The sequence below is a fragment of the Cucurbita moschata genome, unplaced genomic scaffold, assembly GCF_002738365.1.
Source record: "Cucurbita moschata cultivar Rifu unplaced genomic scaffold, Cmos_1.0 Cmo_Scf00014, whole genome shotgun sequence".
NCBI lineage: Eukaryota > Viridiplantae > Streptophyta > Magnoliopsida > Cucurbitales > Cucurbitaceae > Cucurbita > Cucurbita moschata.
The window spans coordinates 1,350,718-1,375,369 of NW_019268530.1; the positions used below are offsets into that span (position 1 = coordinate 1,350,718).

Sequence of the window (24,652 nt, forward strand, 5' to 3'; positions counted from 1 at the left end):
GGGAAAAAAAAAAAAAAAAAAAAAAAAAAAAAAAAAAAAAAACCGAGGATATGAATGATTTGAAGAACAAAAATGGTGAGAGGGGAAGAAAGAGAGAGAATCCAGATCGTGAGATTTGAAAAGACGAGAGAAATTTGGGACAAAATCGAAATGGAGAGAAATTTCAGATCTGAAAACGTGAGGTGCGGCGCTTAAATAGGCAATTGTCATTTCTAAAACTAGTTCATCTCGCCATTTCCAATTCCAACTACAACAAATTCAATTAAGAACACAATATTTTTAGCCAATAATCTTTAAATTTTAAATAATTTGTTAAAGTTTATAAATGTGTTAAATACAAACTTAAAAATTAAAAGGGTCAAATAGGAATAAACAAAAAAAAAAAAAAAAAGGACTAAGCGACTAAATTTGAATATGATTCAACAATTAATTTTTTAATTATTATTATTATTATAATATGTTGTAACCATGTCACATTAAAAAATAACACATTATATGTATAGGGGATTCTCAACTTTCGTTCTTTGTGTATGATAGATATTATCAATTTAAACATAACCAACTTCCACATCTAGAAATTACCGTAATAACCGATTTATAAATATCTAGACCAGAAAACTACTCGAAGCTTCGAAGTCTGGATAGTCTCGAGGTTCATAAGCGTAATAACCAGTAAACACTATCCTAAGCTTCCATATGGTATGAAATAGTGGTTGAATTCAGTCAGTCATGCTGTTGGCTGCCCAACAATTAGTGAAGGAAAACAGCAGAAAGAAGAGTTCTCCAAGGAACCAATTCATAACTAATTCAAAATCTCAACCGTTCATGAGAACTTCATCTGAATAATAAAAAATCTAAGACGAGATCCCATGCCGCTCTTTACAACAAGTATCGAACCAGTCGAACTATCAAACGTAACGATAAAAACGGGAAGTAGGCTACAATGAATCAGAGAGACCATTGTTATCAACTCAGTCCAAGACCGTATGATACCAACATATTTACCTTTGATTAGGCGTTCCTCCATGCATTAGGCCTACCCAAGATGGATCTGAATCCTGAAAATTTTGGAATGAAATTAAAGCTAATGCTGGCCATTTCCTGTAAATCCAAAATAACCTTCTAATGGACATGGTGTCTCTAGTCCAGGCATGCTATGGAGTAATATCAAATTGGGCATCATGGAGATTATGTACTACTACCAATCATACCGCCAACAACCCGAAAAAGATGAAGATAACTAAAATCCTTTTTAATTTGGCTGAAGAGTTAGACTACTTACCAACTTACTTCCAGGGGGTTAACAAATTAGTATCGTTTGTAAGCGTTTCCGTAATCGTCACGCCTCGGATGTTGAAACTCCCCAAAACTACCATGAGGCCTTGAAGGATAATTCTCCATATGATTTGGATACTTGCTTCTTGAATCAAGGGCCGCTAAATTAGTAGCCCCTTCATAATGGGAATTGACTGAGCCACCTTCATACTCAGAATAGTTATGCTGCTTATAACCAGCAAAACCTGAAGCGGCCATGTGCTGGTGCACTTGTTGCTGACGCCTCTGGGCATCAAGTTGGTGAAACTCATCCCATTGTTTTGCATGTGTTCCCCTCAAATGAGCCAATTTCTTCGTGTAGTTCTCTCTCATCTCCCTTATAGTCTTTTAATAGAACCATAAGTGGAAAGCACAAACTTTAAATTAAAATAACGAAGAGTACAAATTTGAGTCGTGTAAAGAGATCCAAAATGATATCCAAAGAGAGAAAATGGCAACATGGAAAAATAGGAATATACACCAGGTGCCATTCGATGTATGATTGCAATGATAGGAGATCCATACCTCACGGTGTTTATAGTTCTCATCGTCTTCTTCTTTATCACGAATCTTTCCAAGTTCAGTTGCTTCTCTTTTATACTCCATCTCCAATTCTTCAAGAGACTGGGGAAAAGCTGGATACTTGAACTGACGACTAGTTTGCAAATCAGATCCTCTTCTCTCACTATCCCATCCTTCCATTCTACCATATGCACTTTTGTTCTGATAACTATCATATGAACTGAATGAGCTGCCAGAATAAGGTGGATGAGCAGGAGATTTTGAGTGGCTTGAACGACCTCTAACTCTGTCGTTGCTATAAGCTTCACGATAAATGAAGAGCAATGTTAAAAATAGACAAATGCTAGAATGTGTTGTTGTATAATTCAAGGTGATCATCATATAATCAAATGACGAAACCATAGGAGGAAAAACAACCCAGATGCCCATTCATAAAATCGTTTTGTTTTGAAGATAATCTGATCAATTCAGATCCTATCCCTGAAAATTACTTCAGGGTCGCATATATAAGCTTGAACAGAAGAACTTACCTTGTACAGCAAACAAATATAGGCAACAAATAACATTATTAAGAAGGCAAAGAGATGGAGAAAACAAAGATTGCTACAAGCTACAACATAGAATTACCAGCTTTCTATTGATGCCGTTAACATATCCTATGCTTTTCCTACCTTGAACCGAGCCCCTTGGATATTTCTGCAGATCATCACGAATGCGGTTTTCAACAGCCTTCTCCTGTCTGCTAAACCTAGGTTGAAGTTGTGATGCATTTGTAGGACCAGAATGTGATCTACGGATGTCAGAACGTTGTGATCTTGAGCCAACTGGGCTTCGCTCAGGTGACCTGGATCTACTCATATGAGAACTAGAAAAACCCTTCTGATCACCTTCCTCCTTAATCATCTTGTGCACAGCATCTACTCCCTTTACCAGAATTAGCCTATCCTTGCCACTAACAATGATGAATTTCTCATCCATCTTGATCTTACAACCAATATCCTTTTCAATTTTCTGTACTACCCTATCAGTGAAAAGTGCTCTCACATGTTTATCCCTGGCTGGTACCCTTTCAAAAAAATCTTGAGCTTTACGATTTGATCCCAAGGTAGATGGGCATCCCTATGAATACACAAAAATTGCAAGAAGTAGCATCTGTTAAAATAATGATAACCCGCTTGAATTCTACCGTCACGTAAAAACAGGGATATGAATTTAAAGGAAATAAATTAGTTTCAGAAGGTCTACTTCTTGTATGAAAACTATCTTTCGATGAAACAAATCATAAAGCATCAAATATTCTCAGTCTCTCTCCCCTTGCATGCAAGCATCCACACAAATGACCCGTGAGTGCGAGATTGAGAGAAAACTTTCAATTACTAGGCAATGCTTGTGGAGGTTTTATTGTATGTACTCTCTGCTCAATTGTTCTTTCTAGCTTGCTCCCTATTACTTAGATATTCTCTCATTTATATGTGTGTGTGTGTATATATATATATATATATATATATATATATCTATATGTTGAATTACAAATTTAGTTGATAAACTTCTAAACGTGTCTAATGAACCCCTAAAGTTTTAAATGTGTCCAAATAGTACAAAGACTGCCTAATACAAGTGAGACCATAAAATATAACTCATATGTTGTGAAAAATCTATGTGCAATAACTTAACAAGATCGATAAAACGTTTATAGTAGTAACAATACCTGAGTAAAATGACCTGATTCTCCACATATTTTGCAGACCATTTCTTCCTCTTTTCTCTTCTTCCAATTCCTCTCTGTAGCTTTTGACTTGGCTTCCCAAACCTTGGCTTCTCGGCTGGTAAAATCAGTTGGCACAGCATTGGGATCACGAGGTTCATCCTTCTCATCAAAACCTGCATGAGACCTTTTATTTGTATTTGTCTTATCTTGTACTATAACAGCGGTTGATCGTGGAGGGCCAGTGTACTCCTTGTAGAGTTCACTAAATTCATCATCTGCATCCACATCTGGTGAATTCGCCATCGCAAGAAGATCAAATTCAGTTGAGCTCCTGCATATGTACAATAAACCACACTAATCAATGTCCTGAAAATTGGCAACTGGCAAATTAGGCATACCTAAAAGCGAGAAAAATGCCCAATTCAGACTAAAAGCCCCTTGAATTGAAAAAAGAAAAAACAAAATAAACAGAAAATTTCTGGAGATAGGGAAGCAACCAGGAAAAGAAAAACTCACTAGCTATCCCATTATGCAGTTATCCATATCCTAAAATTCAAACATTTGGGTTCAGATATAAGGCACCAATTAACTCCTAAGAACAATTACTCGGGAAATGTTTTCATTTCCAATCACAATCCACATTCCAACGCCACAACTCCCTTCCGCCGCCAGAAGGAGAGAGCGTGCGTGGTACTTATCGTCGCCGGAGTAAAAAAAGAACGCACACTTACATTAGTAAATAAAATCAAAACAGAGACGTAATGCGAAGCATATTAACACATTAAGCGATAGTGAGCTACTGTGAATCGTGAACTGAAAGATATTGAAGCAAAACTAAATCGTACAAATTACAGAGCGGGGACGAATAGAAGGTTTTTTTTTTCTCCCCAAGAGAAATAAAGATCGGAAAGAAAAAAAAAAAAAAGAAGAACAGACAAATGGAGAGAGAGATTATTACTGACAGCAACAAAGAATTCAAGTAAAACGTGAAGGACGAACGGAAATTAGAAGAAGGAAAGAAAAAACGGAGAGGAGAAAAGCGAAAGAAAGCAATACACCACGAGACCTGATGGGAGAGGAAGGAACGAAGTACAAGACGAAATCCACGAGGAGAAACGAAAAATACCTTGTCGTCGGAGAGAAGAAACTGCCGGAGGCGGAGGCTGCCACCGGAAGGGAGGGAAGTGGTCCGTTTTTATGGCTCCAACTGCCGCGAAATAAACCAGAGACTCCGATAGGGTTTGATAGGTATTGCTAAATTACTTATATGCTCCTATCATTTCGAGTATTTACCTTTCACTCCTCCCTCATAAAATGTGTAATTACTTAAAAAAAATATTCTGAATCGGTTCAGTTCAAGGTCAGACAACCCAATTCATGAGTCCACGTGGTGAATTAATACGTGTTCCTAGGTCAGACAACCCAATTCATGGGTCCATGTAGTGACCCAAATCAATACGAGTTAGGTTAGGAAAATCTTTTGAAACCGTTAAAAAAATTTAGTTGATTAAGTTGATGACAGCATTCGTGTGACAAAATTAGGTTAGGGAACTTAATTATGATTACAATTGGTAACTTGTATTAGAAAAATCTTTTGAATCAATTCAAAATTTTTAGTTAATTAAATTGGTGACAGGATTCACGTGACAGGAGGGTGAACCAAATGACAATATTCGATTCATTTTTTAATTTTTCTAAATTTTTTTATTTATTTTTATTAAACATAAAAATTAAAATTTTTGGAGGGTTTAAATATAAAATTGAAATTTACTTTTAAAAATATACGAATATAGTTATAGATACTAAAAATGTAATTTAAAATTTTTTATTTGAAAAATATTTAAGATTGATTTTGTTTTTTTTTTTTTGAAAATTAATTAATTTTTTTTTTTTTTTGGAGATGATCCAGTGCGGAAACTCGCACCGAAGTTTCCGTGGTCATCTCTCTTTCATCTCGCGCGCTCTTCGTCTTCGTCTTCGTCTTCGATTCTGCATCGCTTGTCCATCCTCAGGCCTCGAGTAATTTTACGTTGTTTCGATTCCAATTCTTCGAAACTGGAGAGACATCGCCCAACTTCTTCGGCGCCGCCGTGGCCATCCGACGACCACCGCCCCAATTTCAACCACCAGTTTGATCCCTATGTTCAATACCCCAATCACCATCCCGGGCCTCCTTTTGGCGAGCCCAATTACCCGCCACAGTACCCACACCGTCCGCCAGCGCCGCCGCCTCCGCCGCCTCCGCAACACCAGCCGCCGTTCCAGCACCAGCACCAGCCTCCGCCCCCGCCCCCGCCGCCGCACCAGCACCAGCAGCCGTACCAGCACCAGCAGCCGTATCAGCACCAGCGTAATAACTGGAACCATCCAGAGTTCCATAATCCTCCGCCGGACTACCGTCCCCCGCCACTCTTTAACGGCGGGACCCATGAGGTGTTCGGAAACGGCGGTATGAGGCCGAATTATGGGAATCAAAATGCGAATTTGGGGCGTAAACGGCCTAGAAACCAGCCCATCAGAACAGTTCCTGCAGGTAATTTATGTTTGATGAGTCATAAAATACAGGAAATAGCTAAACTGATACTACAATGTGAACATGTAAACCTAATTGAGCTAATTACTTCTCATAGTCCAGCTTATAATTCCCTGCTGGATTGTGAATTGAACTTAAAAATTCCTCTCTTAGACTGTAAAAAGTGAGACTTAATGTTTGTTCTTTGTTGGGTCTTTTCCAATTTAGAAGTTCATCCCGGGTACCCTTAATTCATCAAAAACTGTTTCTTTTACCTGAATCTACTAGTTCTGCACGCTTCCTTTCCCAATGATTATCCCTTGGTTCTGTATGAACGCGTTAGGAAAAAGTATTTTTGAACTTTTGTACAAGAAGTCCAAGAGTATTTTGCAATTAAGTGGAGATATACGCTAGGAGCATCAGAATACTGTTTTGAGTGTCTAACTTGAGGTGCAGGGGAAGCTTTTTAGTTCAATGGCTTTCTGATATTGCTTTTATTTTGAGTAATCAATTTGTTACTCCATAATGAATGTCTTTGAGATGGTTATTTTTCTTTCAAGATCATGCTGAGGCTGGTGGTACTGCGAAATTGTATGTTGCACAAGTTCCCCGAACAGGAACCGAAGAAGCTGTAAGTTTCAATTTCCATGGTTTTCCAATTCATTTAACGTTCTAGCCGAAAGGTTTCTTCTTATGAAGGAAAATTTATGGTCTTATTATCCTGTCATGGATTGTGGTTCCATCTTTTCGGTTCTTTTTAAGTTTTCTTAATATTTTCGTGTTGGGGTTTGTATGTTATCTTCATTTTCTTACTTTTGGGACTCTTGGGGACGTTTATTTCACTCCTCAAGAAGGTTGTATGCAATTAAAAATGGTTGGAATGTTTTTGTAAAGTTATTCAAATCATTCTGAAGTACTAACAGGAAAATTCTTCCATAAAAAAATTTAATATCGACTTTTTTCCCCTGGTATCCTTCTTCGTTTTAAATATTTAAATCTTTGGTTTCAGATTCGTCCCTTGTTTGATGTTCACGGAGAGATTCTCGAGATTGTAATATTAAGGGATAAGTTAACTGGCCAACAACAAGGTATTCTCTCCGTTTTACATCCCATTCCATTTTATTGTTCTGCTGGTTAATGGGTTGACTAGAGCATCAATATGCTCACTTTTGATCTTTATACATTCGTAGTAGTACTAGGGAGTGAAAATTGAGTGTGGTGACAGTACCTTGTCATTTGGAAACGGGGAAGCAAGGCACTTTGGAGAACATAATATATGCTGACAAGTACTTCGAGTTGATTCCATAGTGAAGCATCCCCTTGCAAAAGCGAACTCTTATTTATTGGATTACTGTCATTTTATTCCTTCTCGATTTCTTCGAAACAGTTCTTAATTCTTCCATACAATTAACACAAATATCTACCTGTTTTATCTATTTACTTTTTTATGGCTATGTTCCTTTAAGTTGATTTTGTCGTGCTTCCTTTATGGTTATCATCTTTAATTGAAGCTCAGTGAATGAAATGTCATTTTTAAATTTCTTCTCCAGTCTCAGTTGCTTACAGCTTCGATATATACATTTATATTGGATTATCTTTTATGGTTAAGAACCGAACGGATTCTGATTACTGAATCTGGCTTAATGCTGTCAGTCATTTGAGGTTATGAGAATAGAATAATGGTATTAAAGCAGGTCTATGATTTTCACTTCAGGTAGTTGTTTTGTGAAATACGCTACCTCCATTGAAGCAGACAGGGCAATCAGAGCTTTGGACAATCAGTATACTTTTCCTGGAGTGAGTTATTAGCTATTGTCTATTATAGATGAACATATTAAATGAAGCACTTGCTCTTATTTTGAAAGTTCATTTCCTATCAACATAAATCGGTAAATGATTACTGAGTCGTTTCTGCTGTTTCTGGTAATATTTAGGCAATTCGAGTCATAATGGCCGTTTGTTCTCTCTCTCTTATAGAAAAAATATTATGTCGTTTCTTATTATTCTTTTTGTAATAGGAAATGACTCCTATCAATGTGAAATATGCCGATGGTGAAAAGGAGCGCCTTGGTAAGTTTCTAGCATTTCTGACCTCATGTCGCATCGCTAGGACGTATTTTTCCTCTATCTATGCTGTATTATTTGCATCTTAGCAAGGCTATTTCACTTTGCAAAACAGTAGTTGAGCAGTGTTTTGTAATTCGTTCTTGCATGCTATGTTTTGATCTTTGCACGGCCATGGTGAATATCATTCTGATTATTTCCCGTAAGCGTGAACTCCTTGATCAATTATCTTATCTCTATGCTCTTTTCAAATTTTTTATTTTTATGTTTTATGTAGGAGTACTTGAAAAATTGTATGTTGGTAGCTTGAATAAAAATACTACAAAAAGGGAAATTGAGGAGGTAAGCCATATTCTTCGCGTTCATACAACGTTGAGTTATTTTCTTAAAAGAAGCATTGCTCTTTTGGTTCTGAGGTTTCAATTTTAATACTTAACAATTCTTTTTATTCCTAGGTTAAAGTCACTGAAAGAGTCCCCACCATAAACTTTTTGTTAACTACATTACTGGAAAGATGATTGAATTTTTTTAAAATTAATTTTGTATGATTTTTTTAGGGTAACTCGAGAATAATTAGGCAACTTCATTTTCTATAGAAGTGTGGAAACCTCTCTCTAATAGACACGTTTTAAAATCGTTAGGCTGACGGTGATATCCCCATGGTTGCATAAGCTGTAAGATTAGATGTTTTTCTGGTTCTTGAGCTCAGATCATGGTGGTTGCTTAAGATAATAAATAATTGGGGTTTTTGTTGATGGCCACTAGTGGTGCTTCAAGATTAGTCTGACATTCCTTAGGTTTTCATGAACTTGTCCAGACCCACACAATTACATTGAATATCTCCTCATCATCCTCTCCCAGTATGGATTTTATTTAGGTTTTGGCTATTGTGTGGACTCTGAGGATGTCTTGCATATTATTTGAGTGCATATTCTCCAGTGCCATAAAGCTTATGGATGATAGTTTGAGGAAATCACCAAATAAATGAGGCTAAAAAGTTGATTATTTTGATTTATGTTATTTGTTTATCTGTCATTTATTCAATTAAGAATCTTTTGTGAACGTTTCACCGCCAGGTATTCTCACCTTATGGTTTTGTTGAGGATATTTATATCATGCGTGATGAGCTGAAGCAAAGCCGAGGTGCGTAAAATTATCCGCTTGGGCGATATAACTAAGAAATCATGTGATCCTTCTATTAAATTTATTGAGGAGGATTTTTAAATTGTTCATTGTTCTTATCTGAGATTATATCTTAAAAAGCTATAGTTTCCAATTTACTGCATAATTTCTTTCTTACATGTGTCATGAAACTTGTACAATATGAAATTTTGAGCAGATCATGGTAGAGTAAAATAAGTTGGACTCGACAAATTATTTTCATCATCTGATATCAATGTTCTATGGATCAAGCCACTTTTTTTACTCGATTGCTAGATTAACTTTAATTTTGGGTCAGTCTCTCAATTTATGCTTCTGATTTCGCACTCATGCTTTCTGAAGGATGTGCCTTCGTTAAGTACGCTCGTAGAGATATGGCAATGGCAGCAATCGAAGCATTGAACGGAAAATATACGATGAGAGTACGACTTGTCTATATACCCATCTACAGTCTGAGCGCACGATCAGGCATTTTATGTGTACATTACTCTTCTAAGCGTAACATTGATTTCTTGTTTCTTTGTCACCAGGGTTGTGATCAGCCGTTGATTGTTCGTCTTGCAGAACCTAAGAAACCCAGGATTGGTGAACAAAGGTTCGGCCTCCTTATACATTACTCTTTTCTTAAATCTATTATCGATATGAAGAATAGTCTCGTGTTGCTGATTTCTCATCTGTCGTAACTATGATAATAATCAACACTTCTAGTTGCTGTACCATAGTCTTGCTTCTTGCACCACCGAATAACGTTCTTTAAATCTTTCGAGGCCCACGAGAGTACAAATAATGTGTGTGTGTGTGAGAGAGGAAGCAAGGAAATACGGGAGCCAATTCGTGCCCGCTTCATCTGTTATGCTTATTTTCTTATTGGTCGTGTCAATTTCAATCGTTGAACCTCTCTCTTTCTGCACAGAAGCAACATGTCAGGCAGCCCGAAATTTGGTCATCATCCACACCCATTTAGGTACATTGTGTGTTTATTGCTTCCTTTAAGTTTACTAATTTTATAAAAACAAATTGTTTTCTTATTGGTTTAACCTTTTCTAGACCAGAGCTTCCTCTTGGCCCTCCTGCTGGAGGATGTTTTCCTAATAACCCATATCCCGGACAACAAAACTCTGCAAGTTTAGGGCCACCAAAGAGTGCTTCCCAAGTGGTATCCCATGCCCCTTTCGCTCCTAATAGCATACAGAAGCCACCCCCTCAAATACAAGAACCCTCATCATCTTTTGCTCAAATGCCATCACGACCGATGAGACCGACACAGCAAGTTTGTCAGCCTCCTACACAGACTGATTTTTCTAAGATGCCGAATCAGGTGCATAGTCAACAGCCCAGGCAAGATTCACATCAGCAGCAGCAGAATTTACAGGTTCATTATGAAAGTGATCTGAATTATAGTATTCTCCTAAGAGTTGTTTACTGTGCGGGCAATTACTAAAGAGGTCCTTTAATGTCGGTTTGTCTTGGTAACAGATGCGTGTATTTTCTTTTATGTTTTCGTGCAGGGTCCTCCAGCACGCAGTGTTCAAACCTTTACCGGTACTCCCAACTCGCCTATGACACATCCAAGTTCTCAGGTAGAGGGTCCTCTGGAGTGCGATTGGAGCGAACACACCTGCCCGGACGGTTTCAAATACTATTATAACTGTGTCACCTGTGAAAGTTTGGTAAGCTTTATATTCAGCCAGCTCTTTTGCCACAGTTCCCCCATCTTTTATGGTACAATATATGATATAAACCTTTGAAAATTGGTCCTTAGTGGGAGAAGCCAGAGGAGTTTGCCACTTTTGAGCAACAATCAAAGCAGGAAAAGCTTCAAAAACCAAACCATGCAGGTCTCTCTTCTCCAGAGGGGCTTCCTCAGCCAAATCTCTTCAAACCCAACGTCCAAACTTCCGCAGCTGTACGAGTTAGTATTCATACACAATATATCTATACACGAATACGTACAGTTCATGCATTCATTATCTTCTATATTTTGTTAGGCCATAGATACAGCTTGTGATTTCAAGTTCCGGGTTTCGGTTCTCACTAATTCCTTAATATGCTCAAATTCTTCTGCAGGAGTTGGATTGTATGCGACTTCAATCAAAAGCAAGTCCTGTTGTTAGTCCAGCCTGTGTTTAACAATGCTGTTTAAGTTATTAGGAAGGTTATTTAAGATATTTAGTAGTTTATCCTGTTAGCAACTAACGTTGATCCTTTTGATGCCTAGTCATTACAATGTGAATTAGGATGGTAACAAAGACTACACGTTAGCTGCTCGACTAGCGAGTACACGATGATTTTGTAATGCTCGTGTAAAGCTGATGTACTATATAGTCTATTGGCAATCTCAATGTTCCTGCAAACACTTGGTATAGTATATGTATGAAGGAGATGGGCTAAGCTTGCATGCCACTTCTGTCGAGTTGCTTCTCTAAACGGTAATTAATGTGATATTAATACTTTAGAACCTTTTGTTCTTACTCTTTTTATCCATTCAGTACGTGTTGATCCCTAATCTCCTCATATTATGAACATATATGAAATTGAAGGACATTCTGAACTATACTTGCGTCCAATCCTAATCGTGTGTTTATTTACGAGTGTTTTCAACTATAATAATCTAAACCAATCGTTAGTAGATATTGTTCCCTTTGGACTTTCTCTTCTGACTTTGCCTTCAAGGTTTTTAAGATGGTCTATCAGGAAGAGATTTTCACACCCTATAAGTAATGTTTTGCACCCTCTCAAATTGACTTGTGAGATCTTGCAATTTACCCCTTGAAGCCCAGCTTCCTCGCTAGAACATTTTGCAGTGTCTAGCTTTAATACCATTTGTAACAGTCTAAGTTCACCGCTAGGCTTCCCCTCAAGGTTTTTAAAACGTGTCTGCTAAGAACAAAAAATGTTTCGTTTCTCTCTTCAATCGATGCGGGATCTCACATCAACATTGTTCAAAATGAAGACTCGAATTTCTTATCTATAATATAATATTTTTTAACAAAACAAAGAATATTGCACTTGTTTTGATGTGTTTCTCTACGGGTTTAGTTTGACAAATATTCAACATCATGTTTATCGATAAGTTAGTTAAAATTTTTTGAACGTTATTACTAACCAAATCTATACGCTCATATCAGGTTACATCTTTGTATGATATCTTCTTTAAAATCTAGTTCCTCTACCGTTCTTACCTCACAACACATCATTTATCGACAATATATTATAATTTCTAGCCGTCAAAAAGAATTTAAATACGCGATCCAATATTTTAAACATAAGAACGCACCTTGAGGTCATAATCAAGGATCCCTTCTCAAAAAAAAAAAAAAAAAAAATTAAAAATGTAGGGTGTGGTAGGTGACTTTTGAACTTTCTTTCGGCCCCTCCATTTCAGGCTAATTTTATGGATTATTGATTTGCAGTGCAACAAAGAAAAGTAAAAAGAATATTCCCATTTCATGCATGGAGATGTACCTAATCTCGAAGTCTTCACCTTTCGGGAACCCGACGATAATAGAGCGGACAAAAAAACTAGATGTTCATGTCATTCTCTATACGCCTGCTCTCTCACACCCGACCTATAAACCCTCAAGTCCTAACAAAGTCCAAATACAAACAAAGTTTATAGTAAACCATTTTACGAGCTTATACCCTGTTTAAATATCGACGATTGACGTTGATCCAAACCTGTGTGAAACACCATTATTGTTGCATATTCTCATGTCCCCATCATTCAATGAACCAAACCCACAAAAAAATAGGATGTTGCAATGCTTGTAAACTAAGGCATTAATATTGACAACCCTATATCAATCCATTTGATGTATTCATTATCCATTAATTCCCAACCCCTTTTCATATTTTTCAAAATAAAAATCATTTCTTTCTTAGATTTTTAACGCCATCTTTAAACTTTAGCGTGTTACATGAAGTAGATATATATGTCCGTGAACAAAAAGTTAAAAATTTAAACTTTTACTCCAACAAGATATCATTAAAACATACATCAAAATGACAGACAGATATTTACCTCACTGTGTTGTTAATCTAAGAAAAAAAGAACCATACGATTAATAACGCAGTTAAATCATGATTTGTAGAAGAAAACCCAAATGGGGTTTCTATAAAGATCGAGATCAAACTATTTATGAAGTTTTATCAATAAAAATTCGAACTTTCTTCAAACCATAGAGCGTATCGATCAAGTTTTTAATTTAACTAAAATTTAACTTCATTATCATTAATGGTCAGTTGTGGGCTAATAAAAATAAAACTAAAATCTGTATTTTTAAACTTAGGCTAATATATATATATATATATATAGATATATAGATATCTATGTCTAAACGTATTGTAAAGTTTATTTTTTTTACTCCTGTTTGAGCATGTGAGGAGGAACAACATCTTGAAGCAGCCCATGGTCGGCAAGAAAAGCAGGGTTTGGGTTGCACAATCTTTTGTCCTGAAGAAGCCCGGCAACGTTCGCTGCTCCGATGAGGCTGCGGTTGTAATCAACGGTCGAATGTTGGGGAGTGAAGAAGGTCGAGTTTTGTATGTATTGATGAGATATTGCTGAAATGTTTGGAATAATGAAAGTATTAGAAATTATTTTGAATTTCGTGAATCGAGATCATAAAAGGAAGCGAACTAACCATGAGTGTTGTTGCTAGCTTTGAGCCATGGTATGGGTGCAACACCGACACACCCTCCTCCCAACATGTCAATGGAAGGCGGAGGCGGAGTGGCGATGGCTAAGGCGGACCGAGTGAGAATCGGACTTGGGTGAGTGTGTTGGCCTTCGTAGGTGGTGACCACGACAGTTGGATCAACAAAAGATCGTTCAACTCTCTTCTTTACGTTACAAGATGCATTGGTGCATCGATAATAGCTCCTAAAAAGAAAGAGCACCAGAAAATTATTATTATTAAAGTAATAACATAAGCCCATAGCTAATACATATTGTCCGAGAAGTTTCCACACACACTTATAAAGAATGTTTCGTTCTCCTCTCCATCAATGTGGGATCTCACAATTCACCCACTTCAAGACCCAGCGTCCGTATTGGCACACCGCCTCGTATCCACCCTTCCATTTCGGGCTTCCTCTCAAGATTTTTAAAACGCGTCTACTAGGGAGAGGTTTCCACACCCTTATAAAGAAAGTTTCTTTCTCCTCCCCAATGATGTATGATCCCACAATCCACCCCCTTCGGGCCAGCATCCTTACTCGCACACCCCCTCGTGTCCACCCTTCTATTTCGGGTTTTCTCAAGATTTTTAAATCTCGTCTAGTAGGGAGAAGTATCCACACCCTTTATAAAAAATGTTTCGTTCTCCTCTCTAATCGATGTGGGATCACACAATCCACCCCTCGGGGCCCAACGTCCTTGCTGGCACACCGCCTCGTGTCCACCGTTTTCAGGACTCAGCCTTCTTGTTGGCACATCCGCTCGGTATCTAGCTCTAATACCATTTGTAACAACCCAAGCCCACCACTAGCACATATTGTCCTATTTGGACTTTCTTTCGAGCTTACCCTCAAAGTTTTTAGGGAGAGGTTTTCACACCTTTATAAAGAATGAATGTTTCATTCTTCTCTCCAATCGACGTGTAATCTCACAATTAACACAATGAATCGAGACGAGTAAAATAGATACCTAGGAAAAGGGCTGTTTTTGACAGCTTTTTGGCCGTACTTCCTCCATCGATACCCATCTTCGAGATGATCGACCTCACTCTTCGTCATGAAAGCAAATCTTTGCCCCTTCTCTCTCTTTTGCTTCTTCCTCTTCACCTTCAAAGGATTATTACATGGCTTGTGTTGTTGTTGAGGATTTTCACCGTCGGCCTCGTGATCGGCCGCGTCGGTAGAGGGGGAGGAGATGGAGGAGGAATTAGGGGTATCCGGAGGGTTCACAACCTCCGAACAATAATCCTTAAATTCACCATTTTTAACACCAAGCAGCTCCATGAACCCAACAGACAATTTTTCACCATCACAAAAATCAAATAAACTGCCGCCTGTCGTACTGTCGGAAAACGGCAAATACCCACCACCGCCGCCGCTGCCGCCGCCGGAGTTCATAATCTCTTCCTTCTTCTTCTCCATGTCCGATGCTTCTGCGGCGGTTTGCTTGTTGGATTTTTTTCTTCTCTCTCTAAAAACTTGAAATCAGACAGAAAGTGACTGTTATTTGTAATCTCTTCGGTTCCTGCGGAAATCACACCTATAAATTTAACTCTCAATTTAAAAAAAAAAATATTTATTTATGTACGGAATATAAAATTAAAATTTATATTAATACATAAAATAATTTTTAACTACTTAAAAAAATCTATTTTAATTTTTTAATTAACCCAACTTTAAAATGAGTAATAATTTAATTTTTTTTAAACTTTATGTATTAAAAAAAATTTATATTTATAAATTGAAATTCAACTGCGTATTTAAAATTTATAAAGAATTTATTGTACATGTTTTTAAAATTTAAAATTTTAATAATTTAATAAATTGTAATTCAACTTTTTTTTTTTTTAATTCAAGTAAAAAAATTAACAAAATGGAATTAAAAAAAATGTACGAAGTATTATTATAAAAATTACCATTTTAATTAAAATTTCAATAGAGTATTTATACCAGGAATCGAATAATTTTTTTTAAAGTTATAATTTAAAATAAAGAAAGAATTTTGGATCTGGATCGGGTCAAAAGTAAATATGAATTACTTGACCAGCTACTAGCCGAGATTCAAAATGTGAACACGTTTTTATCGTACTTCTTACTCGTGCTATCCTAGCAGCTGAAAGTGGAACGTAAAAACCTCCCACGTGCATCAGATAAATAAATAAATAAATATGCCTTTTTTTCTAATTTTTCTTTTTCTTTTCCTTTAATTCATTTCTTTTTTAAACCCTATTTTTCTTTCCTTTCAAATTGTGTTCACACTTAAAAAGCAATCCACAAAGAGAATATATGATTACATTATTATTATTTTTTATAATTATTATTATATTATTAATAGACATTTTCAAAATTAAAGATATTTTTTAAAGTCCATCGGATAATTTATTATTATTATTTAGCTTTAAAATTAAATATAACCAGCTGTTAAAAGTAATCCTGAATAATATTATTCGTAGTAAAATAGTAAAATTTGACGTATAGAATACAAATAATTAATTATATGTAAAAACTATATAATAAAAAAAATTAGATCAATATGAATATATTCGTAGACATTAATATGACATAATTTACACATACGTGACATATAAAAAATTAAAAGATAATGTTTTTAAGCCTAATTTGATTTGAAAAGTTGGGTATATAGCTCAACATAATGCATGAACACAATTAAGGGTAATGTATAGAATATATTCCCAATTTGACCGATCAAAACGCGGATTGGATCAAACTATTTATATATGCCTATACAGTTATCCCGAAAATATGATGGTTAATGGTTAAGAAATGGTTAAAAGAATTAACGGTTATTATCTATATCAATAAGGTGCACCTTCTTTTTCGATCGCTCAATTAATGTGCAAAACTAATGATTCAAAATGGATGCACGGAAATTTTGTACCTAATCTGTCTAAATTTGATCGTCAATCTAAACATAGTTTAGTTTATCAAAGTAATTATTATAATCGTGATACTGTACGGTGATCGTCATGTTGAGAAAAACTGCGATGTCCAAAAAAAGATTTTGTTGTTATATGTTTGCTATTTGATATGGCTCGTCAAACTCGTACGTTCTAGAAAGTTAAATAAAAATATAATATATAATTACGACGTGGCTTTGTTTTGTCGTCTCGTGAATTTACATATAATATGATTAATGATATAATATTTGAGGTTGATATAAGACCAAAATGTGTATGGGTAGAGATTAGGCAAGGTGTTAGGGGAATATTAAATAATTAAGGTTGGCTTGTGTGACACGCCCTCGATGGATATTGCGACCATATAATAAACATTATTGATAATAAAAATGAAGATTTCGCAATCTTTTAAAACATTATAATATGAATCAAACCATATGAGTGGAAGGCTATTGTTAATTATTTAAGATAATGTGATTGATTATATCTAACTATTTGACGTATATTGCTTCGGGTTACGTTTGGGAGTATTTTTCGATTTGAATTGTGTTGATTTTGGAGAAAGTCGAGAAATTTAGGTTCGGTTCGATTTGCGGGTAGAATCTTTTTTGGTTGGATCTATCGGTGGATGAAAGTCCCACGTCGATTAATTTAGGGAATGATCATGAGTTTATAATCAAATAATATTATTTCCATTGGTTTGAGGCGTTTTGGGGAAATCCAAAGCAAAGCTATTAGAGGTTATGCTCAAAGGGGACAATATCATACCATTGTGGAGAGTCGTGTTCATCTAACATGGTATTAGAGCCATGAGTCGAGATTCGATTAAGGGGAAGCGTACTTTGTTCGAGGGGAGGTGTTGGATGAAAGTCCACATCGGTGAGAGCATGCTCAAAGTGGACAATATCATACCATTGTGGAGAGAGTCCTGTTCATTTAATAGGATCAACCCAATCAACTTGAAAATACTGCTATCATATCATTGTGGAGAGTCTTGTTCATCCTGTTCATCTAACCGGATCAACCCAATCACCGCTATCATACTATTGTGGAGAGTCCTGTTCATCCTGTTCATCTAACAGGATCAACCCAATCAACTTGCAAATACTGCTAGTCGATATTGTCCGTTTTAGACCGTTACGTATCGCCATTAGTCTCACAGCTTTAAAACACATCTGATAGAGATATGTTTCCACACTCTTATAAAGAATATCTTGTTCCTCTCTTCAACCGATGTGAGAGGTCAAGTCAGACCAAATCAATCTGTTTAAACACATATCAACCTCGATCGACGCATGTCGGCCACCTCAAAAACATGCTAGTTTGTGTGTCTAGAAGTGATTAATTTAACATGTTTTTGTTGGTAATGAAAGAGAAAGTGATGGGAAATGTTTATCACGTTAAGAATCCACCATTATTGGCGGGTCATAAGCTATGGAATTGCCATGCACTTCTAATTTCATAATTATGAAACCCCACCACCTAACCATTACTTTAATCTTCTCTAATCAACTTTATTGGGATGATAACACAATCTCTTTACAATTAATAAACAACAACATCCTTGATTATTGATAATATTTTCATCTTTATAAACGTTTATGTACCTAGGTTTTTAAATTTAATTTCAAGTTGGTCATAAATTTTCCCGATTCTCACAATATTGAATATATCACGGGTTTCTATTCACGTGATGATTAGTCTAGCTTTTATTTGGTAAGTTATGTTAGCTGACCGTATTAGGGTTTACATGTGAGATTTCATATCGGTTGGAGAGGAAAACGAATCATTATTTATAAGGGTGTGAAAACTTCTCTCTAGCATTTTTAAACCGTGAGACTGACGGTGATACGTAATGGGCTAAAACGGACAATATTTACTAATGGTGAACTTAAGCTATTACAAATGGTATCAGGGTCAGAAATTGAGTAGTATGCTAGCGAGGACGCTGGACCCCAAAGGGGGTGGATTGTGAGATTCCACATCGGTCAGAGAGAGGAATGAAACATTGCTTATAAGAGTGTGGAAACCACTTTCTAGCAAACACATTTTTAAACCGTGAGACTGACGGCGATATGTAATGGGCCAAAACGAACAATATTTGCTAGCAATGGACTTGGGCTGTTACAAATAGTATCAGGGTCATACACCGAGTGGTATGCTAGCGAGGACGTTGGACCCCAAAAGGAATGGATTGTGAGGTTCCACATCAGTTGGAGAGGGGAATGAAGCATTGCTTACAAGGGTGTGGAAACCCCTTTCTAGCAAACACATTTTTAAACCGTGAGACTGATTGCGATACGTTATGAGCGAAAGCGGACAATATTTACTAGCAATGGACTTGGGCTGTTACAAATGGTATTAGGGCCAGACACCAAGTGGTATGCTAGCAAGGACGCTAGACCCCGAAGGGGGTGGATTGTGAGATCCCACATCAGTTGGAGAGAGGAATGAAATATTGCTTATAAGGGTGTGGAAACCACTCTCTAGCAGACACATTTTTAAACCGTGAAACTGACGTCGATACGTAATGGGCTAAAACAGACAATATTTGCTAGCGGTGGACTTGGGCTGTTACAAATGGTATCATGGCCAGACACCGAGCGGTATGCTAGCAAGGACGTTGGGCCCCAAGGAGGTGGATTGTGAGATCTCACATCGATTGAAAAGAAGAACGAAGCATTGTTTATAAGGGCGTGGAAACCTCTCTCTAACATATACTTTTCCTTGAAGGTCGTAAATTAAATGGTTATAAATTTAATTGTAAAAGTGGTTCTAGAAGTTTGACATTGATTCAAACCCTTTGTGTTTGTTAATTGATTGATTGATTAATTAATTAATGAAGAAAGGGTTTTGAAAGCACATGGTAGGAAGTCAATATGTTTGTGATTACATATAAAATTTAAAGGAGAGTCAATGAGATTGAGACAAAGATCCCAAATTTTACGTACACATAGGATCAATCCTCCCGACATCATGTGTCATCCAATTCCTTCTATTAATTTATTCTCTTATTATTATTATTTTTATTTTTAATCCCATTAATTAACTGACCACACCTAAGCTCGAGCGGCCAAGAAATCGACCTAATTTTTCCCTTCCTCGAGTCGGAAATGATTCAACAAAGGGCTCGAAAAGCTCTCTCTTTCAGTCTTCCTCTAAAAAGGAAATGAAAACTCTGATAGTTACAACTCTAAAGTGAGATAAGTCTAAACCGAGCTCTCTTTTTCTAAAAGCTTGTTCCATTTTTCTTCTCTGTGTTCTATAACAGCCCAAGCTCACCGTTAGCAGATATTGTCATCTTTGAGCTTTCCCCTTTCGGGTTTTTCCTAAAGATTTTTAAAACGCGTCTGCTAGGAAGAGATTTCCACACTTTTATAAAGGATGTTTCGTTCCCCTCTCCAATCAATGTGGGACCCTCCTTCGGAATCCAACGTCCTTACTAACACTCATTCCTCTCTCCAATCGATGTGGAATCACACACTGTGTTGCAAATATCTCTCAAATCAGCAAATTTATAGTTGTAACACGTGTAAGTCAATTACGTTCTTGCACATCAACAACGACTATTAAACTTATAATTTATTAATGTTAATTTTAATTTTTAGTCGTTAATAAAATCATAAGCATCACTAATGTAAGAAGATTCCTCATGTAACACGTTTAAATCAAATCGAAAAAGATATAAGATAAGAATAAGATAGATAAGTATAGCCTAAAATTATATGCTTTTCTTGTCATATCAACTTTTAATGCCAAACTAGGTACCAAAAATTATGTCAACTTTTCTTCATTAAAATGATTCAAACGTGTTATTTTACTTTTTATTTTATTTTTCTACGTACAATTTTATATTTATTTTATTTTATTTTTTTCCTCCACTTTATAATATATAAAAATAAAACATAAAAAAATAAAAACTATTTTACTTGGTTAACCATGGTTAGGTTATGGTTAGGTATAAGGTATTGTTGGTTTGGGCCACCACTAACCAATTTAGAGGTGTTTGGATATGGTAGATGCTCAAAATTGCGGCCCACTAAGCCCATGAGGCTTCTGAGTGGCCCATTATCAAAATGAGTTTTTTAAATTAAATTCGGACGAAAATGCCCGTATCGTATGATTGAGCCATAAAAAAGGAAGGTGACCTTGTTGGTATAGACAGTAGCGTTCATTTCATTTAAACATTTCTTAGTTATTTTATGTGAGATCCCATATCATTTGGAGAGGGAAACGAAGCATTCCTTATCAGGGTGTGGAAACATTTTTCTAGTAGACACGTTTGAAAATCGTGACAACGATACGTAACGGGCCAAAGTGGACAATATTTGTTAATAGTGGACTTTGGCTGTTACGTTCTATCCATTCTTTATCAGGGTGTGGAAACATTTTTCTAGCAGACACGTTTGAAAATCGTGAGGCTGTCAGCGATACGTAACGGGTCAAAGTGGGCAATATTTGTTAACAGTGAACTTTGGCTGTTACGTTCTATCCATTCCTTATCAGGGTGTGGAAACATTTTCCTAGCAGACACGTTTGAAAATCGTAAGGCTGACAGCGATACGTAACGGGCCAAAGTAGACAATATTTGTTAACAGTGAACTTTGGCTGTTACGTTCTATCCTTAGGAACGCTCTCAATCGGATGTAGTATTGGTTCATTCGCGTACCATCTCTTTATTCGTGTGTCATTGTTTACGTCTTTCTTAAGTAAACATTTGAACTTTTAGACATGTTTCAAAAACAAAAACAAAATATTATCGATGGTCGAGACATAATCTAATATTGGTTTATTTACCATAAGTGGAAGAAAATCTTCCCATTTGATTTGAACACATTCAAAACAAGAAGAACCAACACAAAGAAGAGAAGAAAATAGATCAATATATACACATCTAAATGGTCGATATCAATCATTGATAGACCCATTCAACACATGAACCAAAGCTTGCATCATCTTCACCTTCATTTGCAACCACACAATATAATCAGCTGTCTCTCTAAAAAGCCCATTCAACTCCAAAGATTCACCCTTTGGTATCATCTTCCTTAGCCTCTTGATCCTCTTACAACAAACCCTCTTCTTCGACCTCGATCTCGACGACCCCTTTTCTTGCATAGCTCGATCTCCGATTCAAAACAACAAAAATGGGGTTTTTATAACCTAAAAATTGGGTTTAAAGCTTAAAGCTTAAAGCTTTTGCATAAAATTGGTAGAGCATGTTAGGAGGTGATGCAGCCACATGATTGTTTTATACCCAATCTAGAACCCTAGAAATGAAGCATGTGTTATCAAACGCAAGCTGGATGATTCCTTCTTCCCCCCATGCCTTTCCAAATTCAATGAACATTATTGTTTTTAATCACAATCTTGGAGTTTTGCTTCGTTTTTTCTTCCATCCAGCTCATACAAAACATGGGTGTTCTTACAAATATATTCATGTCTATGAAGCTTTTGAGGGCTTGGGAATTGATAGCTACTCTAGGTGGTTCAGCTATTGAGGCCTTGCTTCCATTAAGGGAACCTGTTGATTTAAGTAAAGGGGTGGAGTTGAATTTCTCTTGGACGTTTGATGGTTGCTTGTCCTTGAATGTGCCAACATTTAGTAGACATTTTGGATCATGATCTTCAACTACATGCTTTTGTGTAAGGATTATTTGGGAAGAATAATGTTTTGTGTCTATCTATTGTTGAATATTATTTGTTAATTTGGTTGGTGATGAATGGGTTTACCCTAATACGACGTAAACATCTGTACAATCGGTTTCAGATTTAACCTAATATTCATATTTCGTTAGCGAATCACTTCATTTATGCGCATAATAGAAAGAATAGAATATGACCCTATTCGCCTTTTTGGATGGGTTGATGAGATTTGCATTAGTCCGAATCATGAGTGACATGTGAGATCTTACATTTGTTGGAGAGGGGAACGAAATATTCCTTATAAGAGTGTGAAAATCTCTCCCTAGTAGATGCGTTTTAAAACTATGAGGCTGACCACGATACGTAACGGGCCAAAACAGATAATATATTCTAGCAGTGGGCTTTGACTGTTACAAATGATATTACGTAACGGGCCAAAACATATAATATATTCTAGTAGTGGGCTTTGACGGTTACAAATGATATCAGAGTCAATCTGTGAGACAGGACGTTAAGCCCCCCAAGAGAGGTGGATTGTGAGATTTCACATCAATTGGAGAGGGAACGACATTTTGGGGTGTTATAAATGATATCAGAGCCCGACACAGAGCGGTGTGCCAACAAGGACGTCGAGCCTCAAGAGAGGTGGATTGTGAAATTGGGTGCGAAAACCTCTCCCTAGTAGACGTAGTTTAAAAGCCGTAAGGTTGACGACGATACGTATATATCTGCATAACCATGAGTTTAGACCATTAAGCCATAAATAATTTTTTAAAAAAAGAATCAACATATTTAGATGATCAAGTGGTTCTAAAGTAAAGAACGTGTTAGGAAATATATATATATAGAAGATCGGTTGCCATATAAATGACGACGACTGGGCCAACAAACAAATACGACATGACGGCCAAGGCACATGCAAGCCTTCCATTCTAATTATCATTTGCACCATTAATTAATCTCTTCATATTAATTAAATCAACGTGTTTAATTTCTATTGGTAACTCATAAAGCTCACCTATATTTTAAGTTGTAATAAAAACTACTCTTTTCAATTAAATATATTTGTTTTAATAGAATTTTCACTATTTTTAAATTTTTGTTAAATATTTATTAAGCATTAAATAATTTATTATATATTTTTAAAATTAAAAATTATAATATTTAAAGTTAAAAAATCTATTAGGCAAACATAGATAAGAGAATGATAATTCATTATACATCCAACGTAAATATCACGTCAAACATGAATTTGTTTACTCGAGATTTAAGTTTAAAAAATCTACACCTCCAAGGTTATTATATATTTTATCCTCGATCTAAGTCAAATTTAGAATTTAAATTTGTCAAATTTATTTAAGTTTCCTATTCCATTTCTTTTTTTTTTTTAATAAAAAAATCAATTAAATTTTACCATGGAAATGCAAATAAATAAAGAAATTACAAAAAAAAAACATTTATTTTTTGAATGACATCTTGTAATCTTCTTCCTTCCCATAAACATGGAACATTTGTAAAGAGGGATTTTGTTAGTAACAACGTTGTTGTTTGTCTGTCTCGGCATTGGACGATCCCTTTTCGAAGTACTAAATGGATTCGAGTTCAAATTTCTCATAATAAAGTTGGCTAAATTATGAGTTGGGTTTGATTGATTTGAACCGTGCATGATACAAGAAGTCAAAATCAAGACTCGGATCTATCTCGACTCCTATAATCCACAATTCTTGTACACACTTGTTTCGACTCGGGGCAATAGATTCAGTCTGCTGATAGCCGCGGAGTACACGAAAGTGACGAAGTTGTTTTGACTACAGAATCATACCTGTCTCTTGGAGCGAATAGGATGATCAGGCCAAGGGCAGCCCCCTCTTCCCCTCACTTTCCTTTCCCTAATATGAACCTTGAGTCATCAAAGCCTTTCTGACTCGACTTGGTCCGGTCGCCCTATGCGACTAACGCGGCCGAAAGGCAAAACTCTTGTCGTAGTTTGGCGACCTAAGGAGCGGACACCTTTTTTTGTTATCTAAAGGCGAAGACTCTGAAGTGGGCAAACACTTAGTCTAGTGGGCGAACATGATAGGCTCCGGCTCCGCGCACCTGCTGACACCTTTTGAAGCACTTTCAAATGTG

At 36.3% G+C, this 24,652-nt stretch overlaps 3 protein-coding genes across 3 annotated transcripts; 1 reads left to right on the plus strand and 2 right to left on the minus strand.

Annotated features, from left to right (window-relative positions):
- Positions 1-735: 735 nt before the first annotated feature.
- LOC111452191 lies at positions 736-4,799 on the minus strand. Its single transcript, XM_023092776.1, has 6 exons — positions 4,671-4,799; positions 3,545-3,875; positions 2,508-2,955; positions 1,840-2,138; positions 1,283-1,659; positions 736-1,058 (listed from the first exon to the last, which is right to left on the minus strand). Exons 2-5 carry the CDS (start codon positions 3,845-3,847, stop codon positions 1,309-1,311), a joined length of 1,401 nt encoding a protein of 466 aa, XP_022948544.1. The 5' UTR covers positions 3,848-3,875; positions 4,671-4,799; the 3' UTR covers positions 736-1,058; positions 1,283-1,308.
- A 640-nt stretch (positions 4,800-5,439) lies between these two features.
- Positions 5,440-11,752, plus strand: LOC111452192 (flowering time control protein FCA). Its single transcript, XM_023092777.1, has 14 exons — positions 5,440-6,077; positions 6,617-6,687; positions 7,066-7,144; positions 7,771-7,853; positions 8,075-8,126; positions 8,398-8,462; positions 9,197-9,263; positions 9,624-9,703; positions 9,812-9,876; positions 10,195-10,245; positions 10,329-10,653; positions 10,790-10,951; positions 11,044-11,193; positions 11,349-11,752. Exons 1-14 carry the CDS (start codon positions 5,996-5,998, stop codon positions 11,409-11,411), a joined length of 1,395 nt encoding a protein of 464 aa, XP_022948545.1. The 5' UTR covers positions 5,440-5,995; the 3' UTR covers positions 11,412-11,752.
- A 1,834-nt stretch (positions 11,753-13,586) lies between these two features.
- LOC111452193 (probable WRKY transcription factor 23) lies at positions 13,587-15,479 on the minus strand. Its single transcript, XM_023092778.1, has 3 exons — positions 14,929-15,479; positions 13,925-14,163; positions 13,587-13,844 (listed from the first exon to the last, which is right to left on the minus strand). The coding sequence occupies exons 1-3, from the start codon at positions 15,378-15,380 to the stop codon at positions 13,642-13,644; spliced, it is 894 nt and encodes a 297-aa protein (XP_022948546.1). The 5' UTR covers positions 15,381-15,479; the 3' UTR covers positions 13,587-13,641.
- Positions 15,480-24,652: the final 9,173 nt, after the last annotated feature.